This window comes from Rhinoraja longicauda, chromosome 4, assembly GCF_053455715.1.
Source record: "Rhinoraja longicauda isolate Sanriku21f chromosome 4, sRhiLon1.1, whole genome shotgun sequence".
Taxonomy (NCBI): Eukaryota; Metazoa; Chordata; class Chondrichthyes; order Rajiformes; family Arhynchobatidae; genus Rhinoraja; species Rhinoraja longicauda.
This window is the reverse complement of record NC_135956.1, coordinates 45,653,513-45,675,847: the sequence shown is the minus strand read 5'-3', so window position 1 is coordinate 45,675,847 and position 22,335 is coordinate 45,653,513. Positions and strand designations below refer to the sequence as shown.

Genomic DNA, 22,335 nt, shown 5'->3' with positions numbered 1-22,335 from the left:
TTCATCATTATACAGTAATGATCTTAAGCTCCGATAAGTCTCACAAAAGGTCAGTTGTTTATGAATTATAACCCAGTTTTTTGAAACTATTAGAGGGGCGGATCACAAGTTATAATGTCAACAGATAAAAATGAACACCTAAACATTTCCACTTACACTATTGTGCCACTGTGTGATGATGGTAGCATGCCACAAAAGCTAACTATCACCCCGGTGTTTTGCAACCTCACTATTAATTTATTTCCCCTTCCATTTCTTCTGATGCTGACTGTTGAGCAGCTAATACTTAAAATAATAAACATTTTTCCCACTCCAAACTAAAGGAACCTTTTACCATAACTACAGGAACCAGCCATTCTGAATTTTAGCTGATCTTTATCGTTATTTGTTTATGCACAATCCTTCCTCTTTCTCCTCAAACCCCATCTCAGAACCTCAAAGGAAAAATAAGATCAGCTTACCCTCTCTGTATTGCTAAAGGCTGGAGCTCAGCACTTGGAAAACCCTCTGGTGTAAAATACTTCAGGAGTTCCTTGGCATCAAGCTGAATTGAAAGTCCTCTTTGGCTACCCTTGAGTCCCAAGAGCGTGTCAGATGACCTTGTCAATATGGAATCAACCCTGGACGCAAAAGGTCAGAAATTAAACATTCCAGCAAAAAATGTCCTGCAGTTCAATGTAGCCAAAGTCGCTCCTTTGTGAAGGAAAATGGAGATAATCCCTAGTTAATTCATCACTGGGAAGCTATTGGAGAGGATTCTGAGGGAGAATCAGTTTTGCAAAAGAATGGGCTAATTAGGGACAGCCACCATGGCTTTGTCCAGGCAGGTCATTTCTTAGAGACTTGGGAGATTTCTTTTAAAAAGGTGACAAAGGGATTGATGAGGGTAGGTCTGTGGATGCTATCTATATGGACTTAGTAAGACATATGGCATGGTAGGCTGATCCAAATGATTATGCTGGCTGGGATCCACGAATATTTGGTAGTTTAGAGTCGGAATTGGCTTACCCATAGAAGAAAGTAGTGGTGGAAGGATATCATTCAGGCTAGAGATCAATGTCCAGTGGTGTTCCACAGGAATTATTACTGTTGTTTGTGATATATATAAATGACATGGACTAAAATGTAGATGGGTTAGTTAGTATGTATGTAGGCGACACAAAAATTGGTAGAGTTGCAGACATTGCAAAAGGCTGTCAAGAGATACTGCAGGATATACAATTAGTTACACATATGGGTGGAGAAATAGAAGATGGAGGGTATATTCACAAAATGCTGGAGTAACTCAGCAGGTCAGGCAGCATCTCGGGAGAGAAGGAATGGGTGACGTTTCGGGTCGAGACCCTTCTTCAGACGATGGAAGATGGATGATGGATGATGGAGATGAAGATGGAAGATGGATGGAAGATGGAGGGTATCTGGGTAAGTGTGAAGAGCTGCACTTAGGGAGGTCAAATGTAAGGGCAAGATATGCACATAATAGCAGGACCCTTAACAACATTAATATATAGAGATATTTTGGGGTCCAAGTCTATAGCTCCCTGAACGTAGCAACACAAGTAGACAGAGTGTTAAAGAAGTTATATGGTTTGCTTGCTTTCATTGGGAGAAACATTGGTAAAAGAGTCAGACGAAATCCAGCCTATGATTTTTCTATAAAATTTCGTTCAAAGATGCCAGATGTGTTTTTTCTCAATTTCAACTAAAGAACATATTGCACATAGTCCACTCCACATTTCTGTGGCAGAGGCCAAGAATCAAGAAATGAAACATTTATTGAAGTTCACACTAATGCAAAGTAACAATTTTGTGCTGTGTAAAATGAGGTCAATATTGCATGTGGTACTTTCTGTGTCCTTTTACACAAATTAATTTGCAACAATTAATCTTGAGCTTATCGCATTGTTCCAATATAAAGACAATATTTTTCCACAAGAATCCAACTGGTGCATCCATAGACGCTGCCAAATTTGTTGACCCAGACACAATTTAACAGGTGCCCCAAAAAAATAGCCATGGCCTTCTTTACATCAGTGAGACCAAGCGTAGAATAGGTGACCATATCACCAATCACTTGTGTGCTGTCCACCAAGGCCTGCTGGAATTCCAAACTGTCAACAATTTTAATCCCCTTCCCATTCCGATCCCAACCTTTCCGATCTTGGCCTCCTCTATTGCCAGGGCAAGGCCAAATTCAAACTAGAAGAACAGCACAGATTATTCCACTTGGGTAGCTTACAGCCCAAGGGTATGAACATTGAATTCTCTAATTTCAAGTAATACCCTTCCCCAATCCCCCCTTCTTTTCCTTCCCTGATGACCACCCTACCGTAATGCACGTACATTACTCCCATCTTCCTCCACAATTAGTCACCCTGCTTTTTTCCCTCTTCTGTACGCTGATCTCCCATAACTGAGTCCCATATTTCCCCTTTAATCCCATTATTCCCCTCTGCCCTGTCCCTTTCTACCCACATACCTCACTCTGGCTTTACATTTCATTCCTCCCATTTCCTTCCTTGTCTGACATCCTTTTGTCTCCTTTTCACCTCTAGCCTTTATCCCATCACCCCATACCTTACTTGCATCCATCTATTACTTGCCAGGCTTTGCTCCACCCCCTCCTCTCTTTACCAGCTTTCTCTCCCCTACTCCAGGCTGAAGAAGCGCCCCAACTCTAAATGACAGCCATCCACGGATGCTGCCTGACTCGCTGAGTTCCTCCAGCACTTTATATTATGCTCCATGCTCGTCAAGAACATTTAATGTCTCAATATAACACACAGTTAGATTTAACACACCAATAAGCAATTTGAAACAAGTTTCACTTTGTGCCATTTTCCAAATTCCCATCTCCCCTCCATTTGTAAATATTTCACGCACATGTCCAAGACATTGGGATACATGTCTAAAATTACCCTCCATTCCAACAATTTTAAATAATCCACTCACCACATAATTAACTACAATCAAGAAAGTAATATCAAATGCTTTATGCGCACAATACATGAATAATTGGCTCCATAACAAAATAACCCAAGCATGTCTGACCAGAAGCTAAGCTTTTTCCTGCAGTCATGCACATGTCCTCATAACAGATGTACATGGTACAATTGTCAGTGGGGAATAAACTAGAGAATGCTCATAATATCTTATTTTATTGTTTACCCTCCTTCTTTGCAATACTATCTACATGCACGTGTAACATCGCCATTGGAGGTGATACCATTTATTAACAGTAATCTGGTCATTGGAGCGAAATCCACCTCTGCAATTTCACCTGGGCAAGATTCAAAAAGAGTCTATTTTAAGACCACTGCCACCTGGGACTTTTGGATTAACGGTAATAGACACAGTGTGACAGACATACTGCACAGAAACAGACACGTGGCCCACTGAGTCCATGAACCAACCATTTACACTCATGGCACATTACTCCCATTTTTTACATTTCCCCCACACATTCTCATCAATTTTCCGCAGATTCTATGCTCACCCACACACTGCAGGCAGTTTTGCAGCAGCAAATTAACCCATTAACCTGCACATCTTTGGGATGTTGGAGGAAATTGGAGCACCCTGGGAAACGCATGCAGTAACAGGGAGACCATGCAAACACTACATAGACAGGACATGAGGTCAAGACTGAACAGATCTCTGGTGATGTGAGGCAGCAGCTCCACTAACTGTGCCACAGTGCTATCCTAAATATAATAATAAAATATATTACTGCAAGTTCACAGGACAGTGAGGCTGACTGATATAAACTGGGCATTTTACTGGGACATCTGACTCAGTGACCCAAAGACATGGAAAGATGGTTTAAGACCACTGTGAGCTTTCACACATTCATCGTCTTTTCATCAGCTATACTAGGCTGAGTGCAACAGTTGCCTCTTCCAAGGCTGATAGATTCTGTTCTTGGGAGAGGGGTTTAATTTAGCTAAGTCAAAGCATAGCCTTCAAACCAAATAAAGTCAGAAAAAGAATAGAGAGCAACAGCAAAACACCATTCGGGTGAAAGTTGAGAGATTTCGCTTTAGAGAGAAAAATTGATTCCACACCAGAGCATATCAACTCTTTTATACCGAATGAAAGCATGATTTAACATGGAGAAAAGCAGAACTATCATAACTCTTGCCAATGTTTTATCTGACGAGATAAACAACAGCATGTAAATTAGCTGAGCCACATCCTGCTACAAGCTGATGTGTTTTGTCCTTGGCAAGGATGAAAATATACCAGTTCAAGTGATAAGTATTCACAATCGATCCTATTATTACATTATGTTTACAGTATTGTACAAATGAGTGATGGGAACCAACTCATGGGAAACACTGCTCAAAACATTGACTGATTATCTTTGATAAGGTATTTACGACAAACCCAAGTCCTTAATGAGATGCAATAACTAAAGTTCTACAAATACATGTACAACACTGTGTGTAGGAAGGAATTGCAGATGCTGGTTTATACCGAAGATAGGCACAAAGTGCTGGAGTAACTTAGCGGATCAGGCAACATCCCTGGAGAAAAAGGATGGGTGAAGTTTCGGGTTGGAACGGGTCGGGTTGGAGTCTGAAGAAAGGTTCCAACCCGAAAAGTCACCCATCCTTTTTCTCCAGGGATGCTGCCTGACTCAGATGTACAACACTATTGTATAATCTCCAAGTGCAATCTTCAATCACCTGCTGTATGTTGGATGCTGAATTCAAATGTAAACTGGGGTGGAATTTAAAAAAAAATCCTCAGCAATGGAGTTTCATAAAATCAGATTGACTGTAAATGCTAGAACCTGCCAAAAGCTGAGAAATATTAGAGGAAATTAGCCTGTTCCTGTTTTCGTTGGAAAATTCAATGTTTTGTATGAGACTGAGCCCACTGAAATCGATGGCAATATATTATAAACATATCTCACCTGCTTTTCTGTCTGATCCGCTCAAGGTTTTCATAGTTTTGAAGAACACTTCTTTCAGGCCACTGCGAAGGGCTTAGATTTGAGATATTTCTTTCTAGATGAAAGATCAAAATGAATGTTCACGTAATGAAAGTGTTTTGGAAATGCAACAAGGGAAGATGATCATTAGGACTGAAGCAGAAGACATAGATCCTTTAGATCAGATAACAGACAAGTGAAGACCCAAAGAATAGGTTCATAATTTGAGGTAATGATTTCCTGAAAATTATGCAAATAAATGGCACGAAGAGAGGTCGCAGAGTCATAGATATTCAATGCAGCAGAGGATGCAAGCTGAGATGCAAGTCTGGAGAGGGATGAGCAGTCAGTATGGTGAGATCATGATGAGTTTTGCACTTCAGGGCAAACATATTGAAGTAACGTAAACAATGTTCATCCAAGAATTTGTTTAAATCTTTCTTTGGATTAAATGGTAAAGGTAAGTTATTCGTATTTGATCGTTTTTTTATTACACAATCATTAATTAAAAGCAGAGAGACAAGAATACGATATGTATCAGCCTGTTGAGAATTCCGTGAGGAATAATCATATTGAATAAAAGTTGGCAGAAAGACACAACTCAGCACAGATCAAATATACAACAGCATTTTCATATATTAAAGTTATAACCTTTTGGAATTAGATTGCAAGATCAGTATATTATTTTCTGAATTTGTCTTCACATAAAGTAATGGTTTTAATCCAATTGGTTTCTCTTGGCGTCTGCCAATGTTTTCTTTCCTATCCCAAATTTAATTGTGATATTCTTCAAATAGATTTCATATGCAATCTAGTGTCCAATTGTAAGTTAAGAAATTTATTAAATTATTTTGCTTTCTCTCTGCACTTTTCAAGCCTTACCTAATTTATCGTAGTGGATGTTTTTTTAACTCTCTAATGTTACAAGTTGCATAAATTCAACTTTCCCTTTGAAAGTAAATACCTTATTTTACCTGTGGTAATAATCTTTTTCTGAAACTCAGTGCTTCTTTGATTGCTTTAAGTGCATTTCCTTAGTTTGAAACAGATAGGGATATTGTTTAAACTGGAACAATCCATCTCCAGCACTGTGTCTTCTAGGGATATTGTTTGCTTGAAATATACAGTATTTCTAACACATTGCTGAACCTTGGTCACAAGCTGACTCTTTCATAGCCCTTGCATTTGAAAAATGACATTGCAATGAAGGAATAGCTATTGAATGGAAGAGCGAATGGCCTACTCCTGCTATTTTTGTCAACCTACCTCCTACCATATCAAGTTATTTGCAGGGACATTCCTAAGAAACAAATTGTCTACGCATTTACTTGATCTTTTAAGATACAAAATCATTTAATGGTACCACGAGCATTTGATTAGTTTTACAATGAACAAAGGGTGATTCTATATAAGCAGATGAACAATTCTAAAGTAACCCCCAAACCTTTCCACCCAGTCCCCATGAGCCCACCAACCAACAGTTAACATCCACACTAGGTATCTTACCTGTAAACTTAACAGCTTCCTGTTGGTTTCTACATACGCTGACTAAATTAGCACTTAGCAGGTTACTGCCAAACTGGCTAAAATACTGTTCTCTTGCTAAAGTTAACAATGCCTTCAGCTCATTGACAGGAATGGATGAATATTTTTGACTTATCTGCTTTCTTTCTGTGAAAATAATACAAAGTAAAAGGTAATTATAAGACATGGCAAAAAAGCATATATTTGTTTAATCATTCCATTTCAATGCACAATTAGTGTTTGTCGGCATGGAACAAATCTTGCCTTGGAAACTAAATGGAAATGGTGTAATTGCTTCACACGCATTCAAAAATCAGAAAAGTTTAGCAATTATATTGCATGGTTGGTTGCTAAATTTGAGATATTATAAATTCAAATTCCAGGATACAACCTTGTTTTTTTATTTTTTATTAAACTGTACCAGTTGCAGTAGCTTCATGATATTTGACCATATTGCAATGAGTTATGCAAAACATCTAAAGCAATCTTACTAACATCAGAATATTGTCTACAACCTTTGATGGCACATTGAATCCAGTTATTCTAATGCATTGAATGTTAGGGAATTTAACTGTGACTTCCCTAAAGCAACCGCAAACCCTGGGCTGTGAAAGCTTTATAAATCACTGATTAGACTTCAGCCATAGTTCAGTTACTGGGGAGGATTCCAGGTTTTGGAATCTGGAATCTCTTTGTAGTAAAGATACACTGGAACCAGAGATGAGGGACTTAAAGTTATGTGGAGAGACTACAGAAGCTGGGGTTGGTCTCTTCAGACTAGACAAAGATAAGGGGAGATTTAACAGAAAGGTGCCAAATTGTAAGGATTTCTGATTGAATAAATAGTGATCATTTATTGTAAGTGGCAGTAGGACCAGTGACCAGAGGGGAGAAAAGTTACTAGCTTGTTAGTTTAGTGTCATGTGTACCAAGGAAAGAATCAGAGGAATTTGAAGAGAGTGTTTTTATTTTAAGTAGCAACAGGTTGCAATGCAGAACATGCTGCCATAGAGGGTACTGGAAACAGAATCACAAGGACTTGTAAAAGGGAACTGATTCAATACATGAAAAAAAAAGAAAAGTGGGAATGGAGGAAAAAGCATGATCTGGGAATTGACTGGCATTTTTTTGAGCAGGATTGACTGAAGAGTTATTTCAAGGAACGGCATAAGAATGGTGAGTTGAATGGCCTCTTTTCTACACGATTCAAAGGTGAAATGCAACCAAGCTGTGTCTGAACAAAAATATAAATATCACTGTATCATGAAAGATTTAGGCACAATTGTTTGCTGGATGATCAGAAGATTCAAGAGTCAAAAGAGTTTAAGTGTCATATGTACTGGCAACAGAACAATTAAATTCCTACTCACTGCAGCTTAACAGGCCCATTAACCAATAAACAAATAAATATATCACAATTACCAATACAATAAATTAATAACAGTAATAGTATAACCATAGTAGTTCAGAGAAACTGTACAATATGTTGTAAAACTTACTCAGAAACTCCTTTAAAGCAAGAGTTTGAATTTGAGCCAGTTTCTTCTCTCTGTTTACAAGTTGTTCACCAGTCAGGTAAGGCATTGCCCTGAGAAGCTCTTCAACACCACACCCTGTATTATAGAACATAGTTTAGCGAATGAAGCAGTTGCTAGAAGCACATTCTATCTCAATAAACTTATCACATTGACAATTAATATACCATTAGTTAACACATAACCAATTGAGGATTGAAGTAGAACTTTAAAAAGGACCTCCAAACAACAATTATAAATGTATTCTTAATTTACAGGTGAAGAGTTTGATGAATCTACCCATATATTTTTTTAACTTTGATCAAAAGACTGAAATATTAAAACTTGCAAAGGAATAAGTTAACAAGTATTAATAATTTTCTGCCAAAGATAGACACAAAGTGTTAGAGTAACTCAGCGGGTCAGACAGCATCTCTGGAGAAAAAAGGATGGGTGACCTTTTAGGACGGTAAATTATTTGCATCAATCGAGGTGAATACAAATTAGCTGAAGATCTTGTGCTGTTGATGGTGAAATTTCACAACCTCTTTCCTCATCCCATTGTACTCTCTTTGTTATTGTGTTACTCTCCAAAGCTCCACCCAGAAGCTAAACTAACCACCTGCGGAACCAAGCTGTGATTCACCAGGATGTGGGTAATGCGTGAACTACCCGTCAGCAAAACAGCACAACTTTCTCAAGCCTTGAGAAATTGCCCCCGGCAGTCTTTAACAGGCACGACAAAACACTAGAGACACTGGAATTCAAGAATAACAAGAAAATTTGCTGGGAATACTGGGAGAAGGCATCTCTCCTCAGACATTGCACAATCTGCTGAGTGATTTGGCTGATTTCTAATAAATAGTATTGCATGAATTTCGGATTGAAGAACAGTAAATAATCTTAAAATATGAACTGATTAGCTCAATGGATGCACAAAACAGCATTGTGATTAACTGCATCCAGAAACATGCATTACTGATCTTCAGGAAATAAGGATGGGAACACCAGCACAGCAGATGGGGAATTAAAATTATGTAATTGAGTAAACATCGACTTAAAGTTAATCTCAGGAAAGATGATCATGAAATGGGATTGTCTTAGTTCACTTGCTTCCTTCAAGGAATTTAGGACAGATGAAGCATGTTACCACAGGAAAAGGGCCTTTTGGCCCCCAGTGCTTGTGCCGAACATGATACCAAATTAAACAGATCCCATCTGCCTACACATAATCCATAACCCTCTATTCCCTGCATTTCCATGTGCCTATCTAACTGCCTCTTAGACGCCACTATCGTACCTGTCTCCACCACCACCCTTCAGTGTGTTCCGGGCCCCCACAACTATGTGTCAAAGACTTGTCCCGTACATCTCCATTAAACATTCCCCCTCTCTCTTAATGCATTTTTCAATAGTATTAAATATTGTTCCTAGTAGTGGACAAGAATGGGGTATCTAAAATTGATCCAATGTCTCTGGACCAGCCAGGGGGAAGATGTCCATCGATTCAACTTTTAACTAGTCTGTGAGTGTAAATGAAAGCGTGGCAGGTGAGGCGAGTGGGTGAGCTCCAATGAGCTCCACAGTCAAAAAGCATTGAAGTTACGGCATGAACACACAACAGGAGGTAAATACTACTGGTCCTTGTGAGACTATGTCAGTAATAGAGCCTTCAAGGGTTGGCAACCATTCAGAAATTGAGGAGGATTAAAACCAGTGAGAAAGAAAACAAAATCAGGAACTTTACAAACATGTTACCTGTAATCCAAGGGTAAAAGCTTTTAAATTATGTGTTGCCTCAGGTTTTGTGAAACGAGATAAAGTTTCCGCACTTGTTTCACTGATGCTGTAACTATTCTTTGAAACACTCTCAGATTACCCAATGGTTAAGCACTGTAAAATCCAATAATTACAGTCTTCTCAGAACCCTTGTACATGCATCATTGCACATTTTGTCAGCATGCCAAGCAACAATTAACTCACAAGTCTATTATAATCCAATCATGCTCCCATTCAGATGCAAATACTTTATAAACTCAGATTGTATTCTATAAATGAAAATCAAAAGCATGAACTAATAGGCTTAGAAAAAGTCCCAACTTGTGGCATGCACGTCAGTCAATGTTGTACACATTTGCAAAATAAATTGAAATGATGGATGATGTAGACTAATTCTGCATTAGAATGGCTTCAACAAAGTACAAGAACAAAATGCCTGCTTCTTCTGCAAAATTCCTCAAATAGACAAATAAAGAGGGAATAATTCACAATATGCTTCAATGTGCAAGTTTATATCCCTGAGCTAATTCAATAAATACATACACAGTGATGAGAACTTCAATCCATTTAACAAGTAATTCAAATTCATTGTACATCAGCTATAAAAAGATTATCTCATGCTTGTATGATGTTTGCAGTGAAGTAAAACATGGGGTTGATTAGTACAAAGTGTAATTCAAGAGGGGTAAAGATACAAAAGGTTGAAAGGCCTTTGGCAAGGAAAATGCCATTTGATAGATTTGGATATGGATGCAGTTCTTGAATTGCAAGGAGAACTTTTCTATGTAGGAGAGGAAGTATAACATAGCAAAGAAGAGTGGGAAGACAGAGGATTGGGACTCTTTTAAAGAGCAACAAAAGTTAACTAAAAAGGCAATACAGGGAGAAAAGATGAGGTACGAGGGTAAACTAGCCAATAATATAAAGGAGGATAGCAAAAGTTTTTTTAGGTACGTGAAGAGGAAAAAAATAGTCAAGGCAAATGTGGGTCTCTTGAAGACAGAAGCAGGGGAATTTATTATGCGGAACAAAGAAATGGCAGACGAGTTAAACCGTTACTTTGGATCTGTCTTCACTGAGGAAGATACACACAATCTCCCAAATGTTCTAGGGGCCGGAGAACCTAGGGTGATGGAGGAACTGAAGGAAATCCACATTAGGCAGGAAATGGTTTTGGGTAGACTGATGGGACTGAAGGCTGATAAATCCCCAGGGCCTGATGGTCTGCATCCCAGGGTACTTAAGGAGGTGGCTCTAGAAATAGTGGAAGCATTGGAGATCATTTTTCAATGTTCTATAGATTCAGGATCAGTTCCTGTGGATTGGAGGATAGCAAATGTTATCCCACTTTTTAAGAAAGGAGGGAGAGAGAAAACGGGTAATTATAGACCAGTTAGTCTGACATCAGTGGTGGGGAAGATGCTGGAGTCAATTATAAAAGACGAAATTGCTGAGCATTTGGATAGCAGTAACAGGATCATTCCGAGTCAGCATGGATTTACGAAGGGGAAATCATGCTTGACAAATCTACTGGAATTTTTTGAGGATGTAACTAGGAAAATTGACAGGGGAGAGTCAGTGGATGTGGTGTACCTCGACTTTCAGAAAGCCTTCGACAAGGTCCCACATAGGAGATTAGTGGGCAAAATTAGAGCACATGGTATTGGGGGTAGGGTACTGACATGGATAGAAAATTGGTTGACAGACAGAAAGCAAAGAGTGGGGATAAATGGGTCCCTTTCGGAATGGCAGGCAGTGACCAGTGGGGTACCGCAAGGTTCGGTGCTGGGATCCCAGCTATTTACGATATACATTAATGACTTAGATGAAGGGATTAAAAGTACCATTAGCAAATTTGCAGATGATACTAAGCTGGGGGGTAGTGTGAATTGTGAGGAAGATGCAATAAGGCTGCAGGGTGACTTGGACAGGTTGTGTGAGTGGGCGGATACATGGCAGATGCAGTTTAATGTAGATAAGTGTGAGGTTATTCACTTTGGAAGTAAGAATAGAAAGGCAGATTATTATCTGAATGGTGTCAAGTTAGGAAGAGGGGACGTTCAACGAGATCTGGGTGTCCTAGTGCATCAGTCACTCAAAGGAAGCATGCAGGTACAGCAGGCAGTGAAGAAAGCCAATGGAATGTTGGCCTTCATAACAAGAGGAGTTGAGTATAGGAGCAAAGAGGTCCTTCTACAGTTGTACCGGGTCCTGGTGAGACCGCACCTGGAGTACTGTGTGCAGTTTTGGTCTCCAAATTTGAGGAAGGATATTCTTGCTATTGAGGGCGTGCAGCGTAGGTTCACTAGGTTAATTCCCGGAATGGCGGGACTGTCGTATGTTGAAAGGCTGGAGCAATTAGGCTTGTATACATTGGAATTTAGAAGGATGAGGGGGGATCTTATTGAAACATATAAGATAATTAGGGGATTGGACACATTAGAGGCAGGAAACATGTTCCCAATGTTGGGGGAGTCCAGAACAAGGGGCCACAGTTTAAGAATAAGGGGTAGGCCATTTAGAATGGAGATGAGGAAGAACTTTTTCAGTCAGAGAGTGGTGAAGGTGTGGAATTCTCTGCCTCAGAAGGCAGTGGAGGCCAGTTCATTGGATGCTTTCAAGAGAGAGCTGGATAGAGCTCTTAAGGATAGCGGAGTGAGGGGTTATGGGGAGAAGGCAGGAACGGGGTACTGATTGAGTGATCAGCCATGATCGCATTGAATGGCGGTGCTGGCTCGAAGGGCTGAATGGCCTACTCCTGCACCTATTGTCTATTGTCTATAATATGTTTTAACTTTAAAACTGCATAAGCCAGTTCAAGGACATTGAGTGGGTCTTCAAATATAATCATTTGATTCTCCCTTTCATTTGAGAATGGCTAAAGGGCAAAGTGAAAAAAAAAAGATTTTCTCCATGAAGAAAAAGGTTTATTTTTCATTTTGAATCAATCACTAGAGCTACATAGAGCCAAATGCATTTCTAAAGAAGATATTTGGATCAATTTGCCAGATACTACAATCATTTAACCATCAACTGATTCCTTTGTGTAGATTGGATGGGCTTCATATTCAAGATGAATTCGAAGGAATTGCTGTTTAGTTTCTATTTCAAAACTCCATTTAAAATCAGCTCAATAACGGCACATAACTTTTGACCAGAGGACATGAATGATTTATCCCAGAAGCGAAGACAAACTAAATGCAAAATGTTTTGCTGCCATTGCCTACTCAAATCAGTCAAACAACATGGAAACAGACCCTGCGGCTCACAGAGTCCATGCCATCCATCAAGCACCCACTTGCACTTATTCCTTTTTATTCTGAACAATTCCCATCAATTTCCCCTAGATTTTACAACTCACCTACACACAATGTGTAATTTATAATGGACAATTAACTTACAAGGCCACATCTCTTTTCGTTATGGGAGGAAATAAACCATCAGGAGGAAACCCACAAAAAGGTGTAAACTCCACACAGACTCTACCCCAGGTCAGGATTGAACCTGGAAAGCAGCTGCACTAGCTGTTTCATTGTGCTTTTCCAAAGTTATTCTGTGCTGACACAATTTCACCCAAATGGAAAATTACATTTTCTATGTACAATCAAGATTTAACAATACATCTGTCTGAATCAAGAACTATTAATGCAATCGGATACTGGATCAATGGAATAGTAATCGGAACAAAAAAATGCAAACATTGGCAATCCAAAACAAATATTCAGCAGATCAGGTAGCGGGGAGAGCACAGAATCAATATTTCACATCAAAGACCTTTCATCACGTACAAAAGTGAGAAAAATTAGCGTGTTTGGATTAGCAGAGAAAAGGAGGAATGAAGCGAACAGAGGGAATGTCTGCAATAGTGTCAAATGATAGTATCGCTGACTTACTATGTGTACTTTTCCAGCTCAGGATTAGTGTTAGAATGACAAGCTGAAACTTTCATTGAAGTTGATATATCCATATGACCTGAACGCTGTATGTCATTGAAACCTTAGTTCATTTCCAACAGTTCTAGTGGATCCAGGTTTTTTTAGTTTAGTTTAGTTCATTGTCACGTGTACCGAAGTTTAGTTTATGGCCACGTGTACCGAAGTATAGTGAAAAGCTATTGTTGCATGCTAACCAATCAGTGGAAAGACTACACATGATTACAATTGAGCCGATCACAGTGTATGTGTTAAAAGGAATTTATCAGTGGGTCCATTCACCTACCCCTCGCAAATAATCACTTAATGTACTTGAATTGTTGTTCCTACAGATGTAACTGTACCTTGATGTCAATCTTCCAGTTAAAAAAAAATCCTTTTGTTCCAGCAAGTTTTTAAAACTGCCTGTTACCTTGTCAAACTTGGTCTACACACATAAAAGACACTATACTCTCCATTTTCCCCATCTCTGCAACTTAAAAATGTGCCTGTCATCTAGGGTTGCCAACTGTCCCGTATTAGCCAGGACATCCCGTATATTGGGCTAAATTGGCTTGCCCGTATGGGCCCGTCCTTGTCCTGTATTATGTCCCGGTGGGCGCTATAGGCTCGGACAGTGTAGGCCTGGACAGTGTAGGCCCAGACAATGTAGGTCCGGAGGCCCGGGCGCCACCTAATGGAGGTTGCGTAGCAACCCGCCTCCCGGCCCAGGCGGCCGCCATTGAAGTGGGAGCACGTGGCTGGGTGAGGTCACGTGGGGTGCGGGGCTGTGACGTCACCTTGTCCCTTATTTGGGAGTGAAATGTTTGGCACCCCTACTGTTATCCCACTTCGTAATTCTGATGGAAGGTTTTTGATCCAAAATATCTTCTGTTTCTCTCTCCATGGGTGCTGCCTGATCTGCTGAGCACTTCCAACAGTCTATGCTTGTTCAGAGGAGCAGTCTGCAAAGCTCCACCTTCTAAGAGGACGGGCAGATTCTCTTTTACCAATCAATACTTAAGGCCTGCAACTGGATATTTTGTTGCCAGTGTTGCCAAACAGATAGCTTTTGTAAAATTGGTACTATTTATTTCCTACATTCTTTTCTCCCATTTATTTCCTGCTCAATAAGCGGAATTTCTCATAGACTTTTAGACTTTCGAGATACAGCACGGAAACAGGCCCTTCAGCCCACTGAATCCACACCAACCAGCGATCATCCCGTACATTAGCATTATCCTACACACTAGGGACAATTTACAGTCTTACCAAAGCAAATTAACCTACAAACCTGAATGTCTTTGGGATGTGGAGATAAATGAAGCACCTGGAGAAAATCCACATAGTCACAGGGAGAACGTACAAACTCCGTACAGACAGCACCCGTAGTCAGAATCAAACTCAGGTCCTTGGCGCTGTAAGGCAGCAACTCTCCCGCTACGCCACTGTGCCCCCTTTCATACTTTGTTTTAAAAGTGCAACAGAAGGGTCATGTGTTGTTGCTGCAGAGTTCCAATTTAATTTTAAAAGTAAGATTTCATTTGTGCTGTGCTCACCTTCTATGCCTTCGGCCTTTTCCAACATCCCATTCACTATGGCTACAGCAGCAGCCCCATTTATCTGACTGGCTGAATGGATCAGGGTTGCCTTGCAGCCTCCTTGGCCATCATTCTGAACCAACAGGTAATAACCAGAAATCTCTCCTTTCAACTCAATCTCTGGAACTGGAAATAAACAAGAATTAGAATGTAATGAAGCTGAAATCATCATAACCAGGTATCACAGAACACATTAAGCACTTGAGTTTTTAGGATGCATCCAGCAACTATGCTATAAATTGTTTGAGTGTTTTTGTTAGCTTTCCTAGTATTTTATGAAATCAGTGAATTGCCAGCTGAGGGGAAGGTGACAAGGAGGTATACAATCAGTACAATTAATCAGAAGGACAGTGAAACTAGTCGGAGAGCTAGGGTGGGGGAGGGACGGAGAGTTAAAGATAGGATTACGAACTTAGAGTAGTAAATATTCATACCGCTGGGTTATAAGCTACCCAGGCAAAATATGAGGTGCTTTTGTCCAATTTGCATTGGGCATCACTCTGCAGTGGAGGAGGCTCAAGACAGAAAGGTCAGAATTGGAATGGGAGGGGAAATTATTAAAGTGTTTAGGAACCGGGAGATCATGTAGGCCTAAGTGGACTGAGCGGAGGTGTTCAGCGAAACCATCACCGAGCCTACACTTGCTCTCGACGATATATTGGTTGCTACATATGGAACAGCGGATACAGTAGATGAGCTTGGAGGAGGTACAAGTGAACCTCTGCCTCACCTGAAAGGACTGTCGGGGTCCTTGGACAGAGTCGACGGAGGAGGTATAGGGACAGATGTTGCATCTCCTGCGGTTACAGGGGAAAGTACTGTGGCACAGTGGTACAGGTCAATAGCTCTGTTCCATTGTACCCACAGTAGGGTCTCTTACTGGGATAATTCAGCTCCGCAAGGATCACAAAGGAGTATCTATAAGTAGAGCTTTACTGCCCAACTGGATAGGCCATGATGCTGTGCCAAGGTGTCCTCAACGCTACACAGCCCAGTCTGAGTACTGCTCGCACTTGCAATTGAAATAAAATCATCACTTGGCTCTGACAAGTGATGCCTGGCAATCAGCATGCAAAATGTATCTACAGTGCCCTACATAATGTTTGGGACAAAGACCCATCATTTATTTATTTGCCTCTGTACTCCACAATTTGAGATTTGTAATAGCAGAAATCACATGTGGTTAAAGTGCACATTGTTAGATTTTATTAAAGGCCATTTTTACACATTTTGGTTTCACCATGTAGAAATTACAGCTGTGTTTAAATATAATCCCCCCATTTGAGGGCACCATAATGTTTGGGACACATGGCTTCACAGGCGTTTGTAATTGCTCGTGTGTTTAATTGCCTCCTTAATGCAGGTATAAGAGAGCTCTCAGCACCTAGTCTTTCCTCCAGTCTTTCCATCACCTTTAGAAACTTTTATTGCTGTTAATCAACATGAGGACACAAAGTTATGTCAATGAAAGACAAAGAAGCCATTATGAGACTGAGAAAGAAGAATAAAACTGTTAGAGACATCAGCCAAACCTTAGTTATGTAAAGAATCTTGAAATAGGGGCACAGAGATCGCTTTTTGGATGATATTTAAAGCATCAGTATTGAAACAAAGTTGAAAGCAGTAATTGTATCTATTAAATATGATTGCATCAAGATTAACTTACATTACATTTTTTAAATCATCAGATTAATTGAAATTATTATTTAAAAATTGCTTTACAGATCCAAAATAATGAACACAAGACAAGTCATAAAGAATTAAGCAATTAAAGGAAGGGTCAACTACAGTGAACTTTGGGTCAAACCAGTGTTCTTAAACTTTACTGGCCAGATATTCAACATGCAAAACAGATGTTCAAGTACTGACCCATGTTAAGTGATGATTTGTCTCATTCTACCATGGATTCACTAGCCTAGCAATTATAGTGCCGCCCAACGGATGTGCTATGTTATCATATAAGCAGCATACCAATAACTAATTGAGTTCTGAGGCTAGTGCTGCTGAGATTGACACCACTGGAGGTGCGAAACAAATGAGCGGTGGGAATTGGGAAGGGGGTGCACGATGGTAGAAGGGTCTGGCAAAGAGGCTAGAAGATAAAAACTAAGTACAAAGCTTAATTAGTGGGATGGCAGTCTGTGGCTGGACACCTCCCACAAGTGCCCAATAATGATTGTTCTTTGGACAAACACACTAACAATGCAGGAAGATTCAATTTCTCCTTGTCTTTGGAGAAATTATCAGTTTACTCCAGAAAAACATTTAGCAATATCTTAAAAAAGTTAATGCAAATAATTCAAATCAGGTTAGTTGAAAGATATTTTTAGAGAAGAGTACAAAGGCTAGCCGAGGTGTGGAGCAAGCAGCCAACTAGGATGCATCACACATGGTCAGCCATGACCAAGGGGGCCTAAGAAAGAAGACAAAGACTTGCTTTTCTCCAACCCAAATAACTGACAGTGAGCTAAAAATATTTTTTAACAGCCAGTTTAAAACGAAGAGCTAAAATATGATGAAAAGGGTTAAGGATTATTCAGAATACAAGTTTATGAACAGTCACCGACACTTATTTGTGAAGGTTACATTGAAATTCACTGGACAATATATTATAGATTTTTTTTCCTATCTCAATGCTCCAAACCGAAATAGTACTCTATTTAAAATGCAATTTAATTTCCATTAACACATCTGAAGCTTCTTGCCCTTACACAACCACATCAAGATTTAAAGCGGGGAATCAATTTAGTGATTTTTATATCGTGACAAGAATCAGTGTTCTGTTCTTGTGATAAAAGGAACTGGAAAAAATTAATTCACAGGAAAAAATTAAAATGCAAGAGCAGGACTCCATGCCTACAAAAAATTGTCCACATTATTCTTCACAATGAATGCTAATGGGCTATTCCTTCTGAAATGCAAATCAAATTTACAGGTATCTTAAAACAGTTAAATTGTGAAAGTATGCAGTTACAGTTGATTTTCCTCTATTGTTTTTAATTATTATTTTTTGATATCTCTTCCAGCCCCACAAACCTCCAAGACCTCTCCAGACCATTAATTCACCCACTTGCGCTTCTGTGAACTCAATTACTCCTTCACTGACAACATTGCCTTCAACAGCCAAGGCCTTAAACTCTGAAATAAAACCATTCAGCTGGTCAGGCAGCATATCTAGGAAGGGAAACAAGAGTCATCCTTTTAAACCTGAAACACTCTTTGACAAATGCTGCGAAATGCTTCCAGTATTTTCTGTTTTTCTTTTCAGATTTGCAACATCTGCATTCCATGCCCAATCCTCCGTCTCTTTATGTGTAAGAAGGAACTGCAGATACTGGTTCACACGGAAGATGGACACAAAATGCTGGAGTAACTCAGCGGGTCAGGCAGTATCTATGGAGAACAGGAACCAAAATTCCCCATTTGACCCAGTCTCATTTGCCCACATTTGGTCATATCCCTCTATACCTTTCCTACCCATATAAATGCCCGTGTACCTTTGTTGTTTGATACACTCCTGCAAACCACCTCAAGGTGTCTTATTACTTTTAAGACACAATATAGAGTGTCTTTATAAATTAAACGGCTGTTTTTTTTGTTATATAACGGCGGTTTTTAAAATCTTTTTAAATTTACTTAAAAAAAAATAAAATAAAATAAATGTAAATGAAAGTGGTTTTGTTTTTTAAAAAACTAAATAAAACTTATCTGTAACGGCTCAGTAGCAGCCGAAGCCCGCCCCCCAGTGGTCATGGCGCCCCTCCCCCCCTCACTGGTGGTCACTCGGGCGGATCCCATCGTGACGACACACGCTGAACATGGCAAGCAATCAGTTTAATAAAGTAATTTTTAAACTTTTTTAAACTTTAAGATCTCTAACTTGAAAAATATAAGAGCAATTTGAATGAAATTTGGATAAATGTGTCCCCCATAACAATGGTGAGTAAGATGGGCCTAAAATTGTGCTGGTCGTGTACCGTTTTTTAGTGGATATGAAGGGCATACAGGAACGGACACAGAAATAACAGGAACAAACATAGGGGGGGGGGGGGGGACATAGAAACATAGAAAATAGGTGCAGGAGTAGGCCATTCGGCCCTTCGAGCCTGCACCGCCATTCAATATGATCATGGCTGATCATTCAGCTCAGTAGCCTGTACCTGCCTTCTCTCCATACCCCCTGATCCCTTTAGCAAAAAGGGCCACATCTAACTCCCTCTTAAATATAGGAACAAACAAGACAAGAGTTTTAGTAACACAGTATATAGATGGTCAACTTTGACTTTCAACAGAAATTAAAAGTGAACAAAAAAAAACAAAAATGAAGATAATTGCAGATCAGAAAAGTCATCAACTGATATGTTAACTCTGTTTCTCCCCCCCACAGAAGCTGCCTGATCAATGGAGTAGTTCAATAATTTTCTATTTTACTAATCCTCGGCACAATAATTTACAAAATGATGATAATATATCCGAGCATAATATACAAATTCAAACCAGTGGAGAGAAAACATATTTAGCGTTTGATGCAAAATGGACAAAAGAATATTCTTGTAAAAGTATAGGTTTATAAACCCACCATTAATGTATTTTGGCTTCTTTGCCATATATTCTTTCCACTTCCGCGTACTGTACTGGTTAGCTGGAGGAATCATAGTGCTGCTCACAGTACAAGACAGGTAAAAAAGTGCCCCCACCTGCAAGTACAAGTAAAAATTGGAATTAAACCATATATTTAAAACAATTGTCATTTTCAATGCAGATGACTGAATGTCCATGAATAATAGTCAGTAGTAAATGTACTTGCGTTCCTTTTTTACAGATAGGTGCCAAGTGAAAGGAACCAAATATCATTACACATAAACATGAGATAATACATTCACTCTACAACAACCTGAAATATCACCCATTCCCTCTATCCAGAGATTCTGCCTGACCCAATGAGTTACTCCAGCATTTTGTGACTATCATAATGGAATGGGTTCATCACAAGAGTCACTTTCCCATGATTTTGGCAATTGGCGAGTTCAGTGTGGAGTCCACAGGGAGGTGGAGATATTGGTAATCTTATGAAGGAGCAAAGTGACAGTATTTGTACACCTAGGCCAAAGAAAGGGAAAGACGGGGAAATACATGCACACATACAGTTCCCTCCATAATGTTTGGGACAAAGACCCATTGTTTATTTATTTGCCTCTGTACTCCACAATTTGAGGTTTGTAATAGAAAAAAAATGGTTAAAATGCACATTGTCAGATTTTATTAAAGGCCATTTTTACACATGTTGGTTTCACTGTGTAGAAATTACAGCAGTGTTTATACATAGTCCCCCCCATTTCAGGGCACCATAATGATTGGGACACAGCAATGTCATGTATATGAAAGTAGTCATGTTTAGTATTTTGTTGCATATCCTTTGCATGCAATAACTGCTTGAAGTCTGCGATTCATGGACATTACCAGTTGCTGGGTGTCTTCTCTGGTGATGCTCTGCCAGGCCTGTATTGCAGCCATCTTTAGTTTATGCTTGTTTTGGGGGCTAGTCCCCTTCAGTTTTCTCTTCAGCATATAAAAGGCATACTCAATTGGGTTCAGATTGGGTGATTGACTTGGCCACTCAAGAATTAACCATTTTTTAGCTTTGAAAAACTCTTTTGTTGCTTTAACAGTATGTTTGGGATCATTGTCTTGCTGTAGAATGAACCGCCGGCCAATGAGTTTTGAGGCATTTGTTTGAACTTGAGCAGATAGGATGTGCCTATACACTTCAGAATTCATTATGCTACTACCATCAGCAGTTGTATCATCAATGAAGGTAAGTGAGCCTGTACCTTCAGCATCCATACATGCCCAGGCCATAACACCCGCACCACCGTGTTTCATAGATGAGGTGGTATGCTTTGGATCTTGGGCAGTTCTCCTCCATACTTTGCTCTTGCTATCATTCAGATATAAGTTAATCTTTGTCTCATCTGTCACAAGACCTTTTTCCAGAACTGTGGTTGCTCTTAAGTACTTCTTGGCAAACTGTAACCTGGCCATCCTATTTTTGCAGCTAACCAGTGGTTTGCAATTGCAGTGTAGCCTCTCTATTTCTGTTCATGAAGTCTTCTGCAGACAGTAGTCAAGACAAATCCATACCTGACTCCTGAAGAGTGTTTCTGATCTGTCGGACAGGTGTCTGGGGATTTTTCTTTATTATAGAGAGAATTCTTCTGTCATCAGCTGTGGAGGTCTTTCTTGGGATTAGTCCCTTTGTGATTAGTAAACTCACCAGTGCTCTCTTTCTTCTTAATGATGTTGCACAGTTGACTTTGGTAAGCCAAAGGTTTGGCTGATGTCTCTACCAGTTTTATTCTTCTTTCTCAGTCTCATAATGGCTTATTTGACTTTCATTGGCACAATTTTGGTCCTCATGTTGATAAACAACAATAAAAGTTTCCAAAGGTGATGGAAAGACTGAAGGAACGACTAGGTGCTGCGAGCTTTCATTCCTGCATTAAGGAGGCATTTAAACACACCTGAGCAATTACAAACATCTGTGATGCCATGCGTCCCAAACATTATGGTGTCCTGAAATGGGGGGAATATGAAAAACACAGCTGTCATTTCTACATGGTGAAACCAAGATGTATAAAATCTAACAATGTGCACTTTAACCACATAGGATTTTTTATATTATAAATCTCAAATTGTTGAGTACAGAGGTAAATAAATAAATGATGGGTCTTTGTTCCAAACATTATGGAGGGCACTTTAATAAATCTTTCAGGAGATGTCAGCAATAGTAACAGGGAATGGTATGAAAGACGTAAAAAGTTAGCTGAGAAATGGCAGGAATAACCCTGAAACAGAGAAGTGCGCAATGGAAAAACCTAAAAGAGCAACAAGAATATATATAAAACAAATGAATGCCTATAGTCTCAACTGTGGCCTGCCATTGTCCTAAAAGAACATAATGTTCACTATTAAATATCATGGTTAATCGTCATCTACACCTATCCTTACCCCTCCCAACCATTTTCCATTTCCCTCAATTCTCCCAAAAAGATTCCCACATATTAAATGGA

At 39.5% G+C, this 22,335-nt stretch overlaps 1 protein-coding gene across 3 annotated transcripts in view; it reads right to left on the bottom strand.

The window, feature by feature from the left end:
• mtbp (MDM2 binding protein) overlaps positions 1-22,335 on the bottom strand; it is a 65,469-nt gene that overhangs the window by 15,668 nt on the left and 27,466 nt on the right. For 2 of the 3 annotated variants that reach the window (XM_078397660.1, XM_078397663.1), the window contains exons 11-16: positions 19,845-19,962; positions 15,224-15,391; positions 7,960-8,073; positions 6,443-6,607; positions 4,919-5,012; positions 462-620 (exon numbers count right to left, since the gene is read on the bottom strand). In XM_078397660.1, coding sequence (XP_078253786.1) covers positions 462-620; positions 4,919-5,012; positions 6,443-6,607; positions 7,960-8,073; positions 15,224-15,391; positions 19,845-19,962 — 818 coding nt within the window. The remainder of the gene's footprint in view (positions 1-461; positions 621-4,918; positions 5,013-6,442; positions 6,608-7,959; positions 8,074-15,223; positions 15,392-19,844; positions 19,963-22,335) is intronic. The other variant, XM_078397662.1, reaches the window with a different exon arrangement.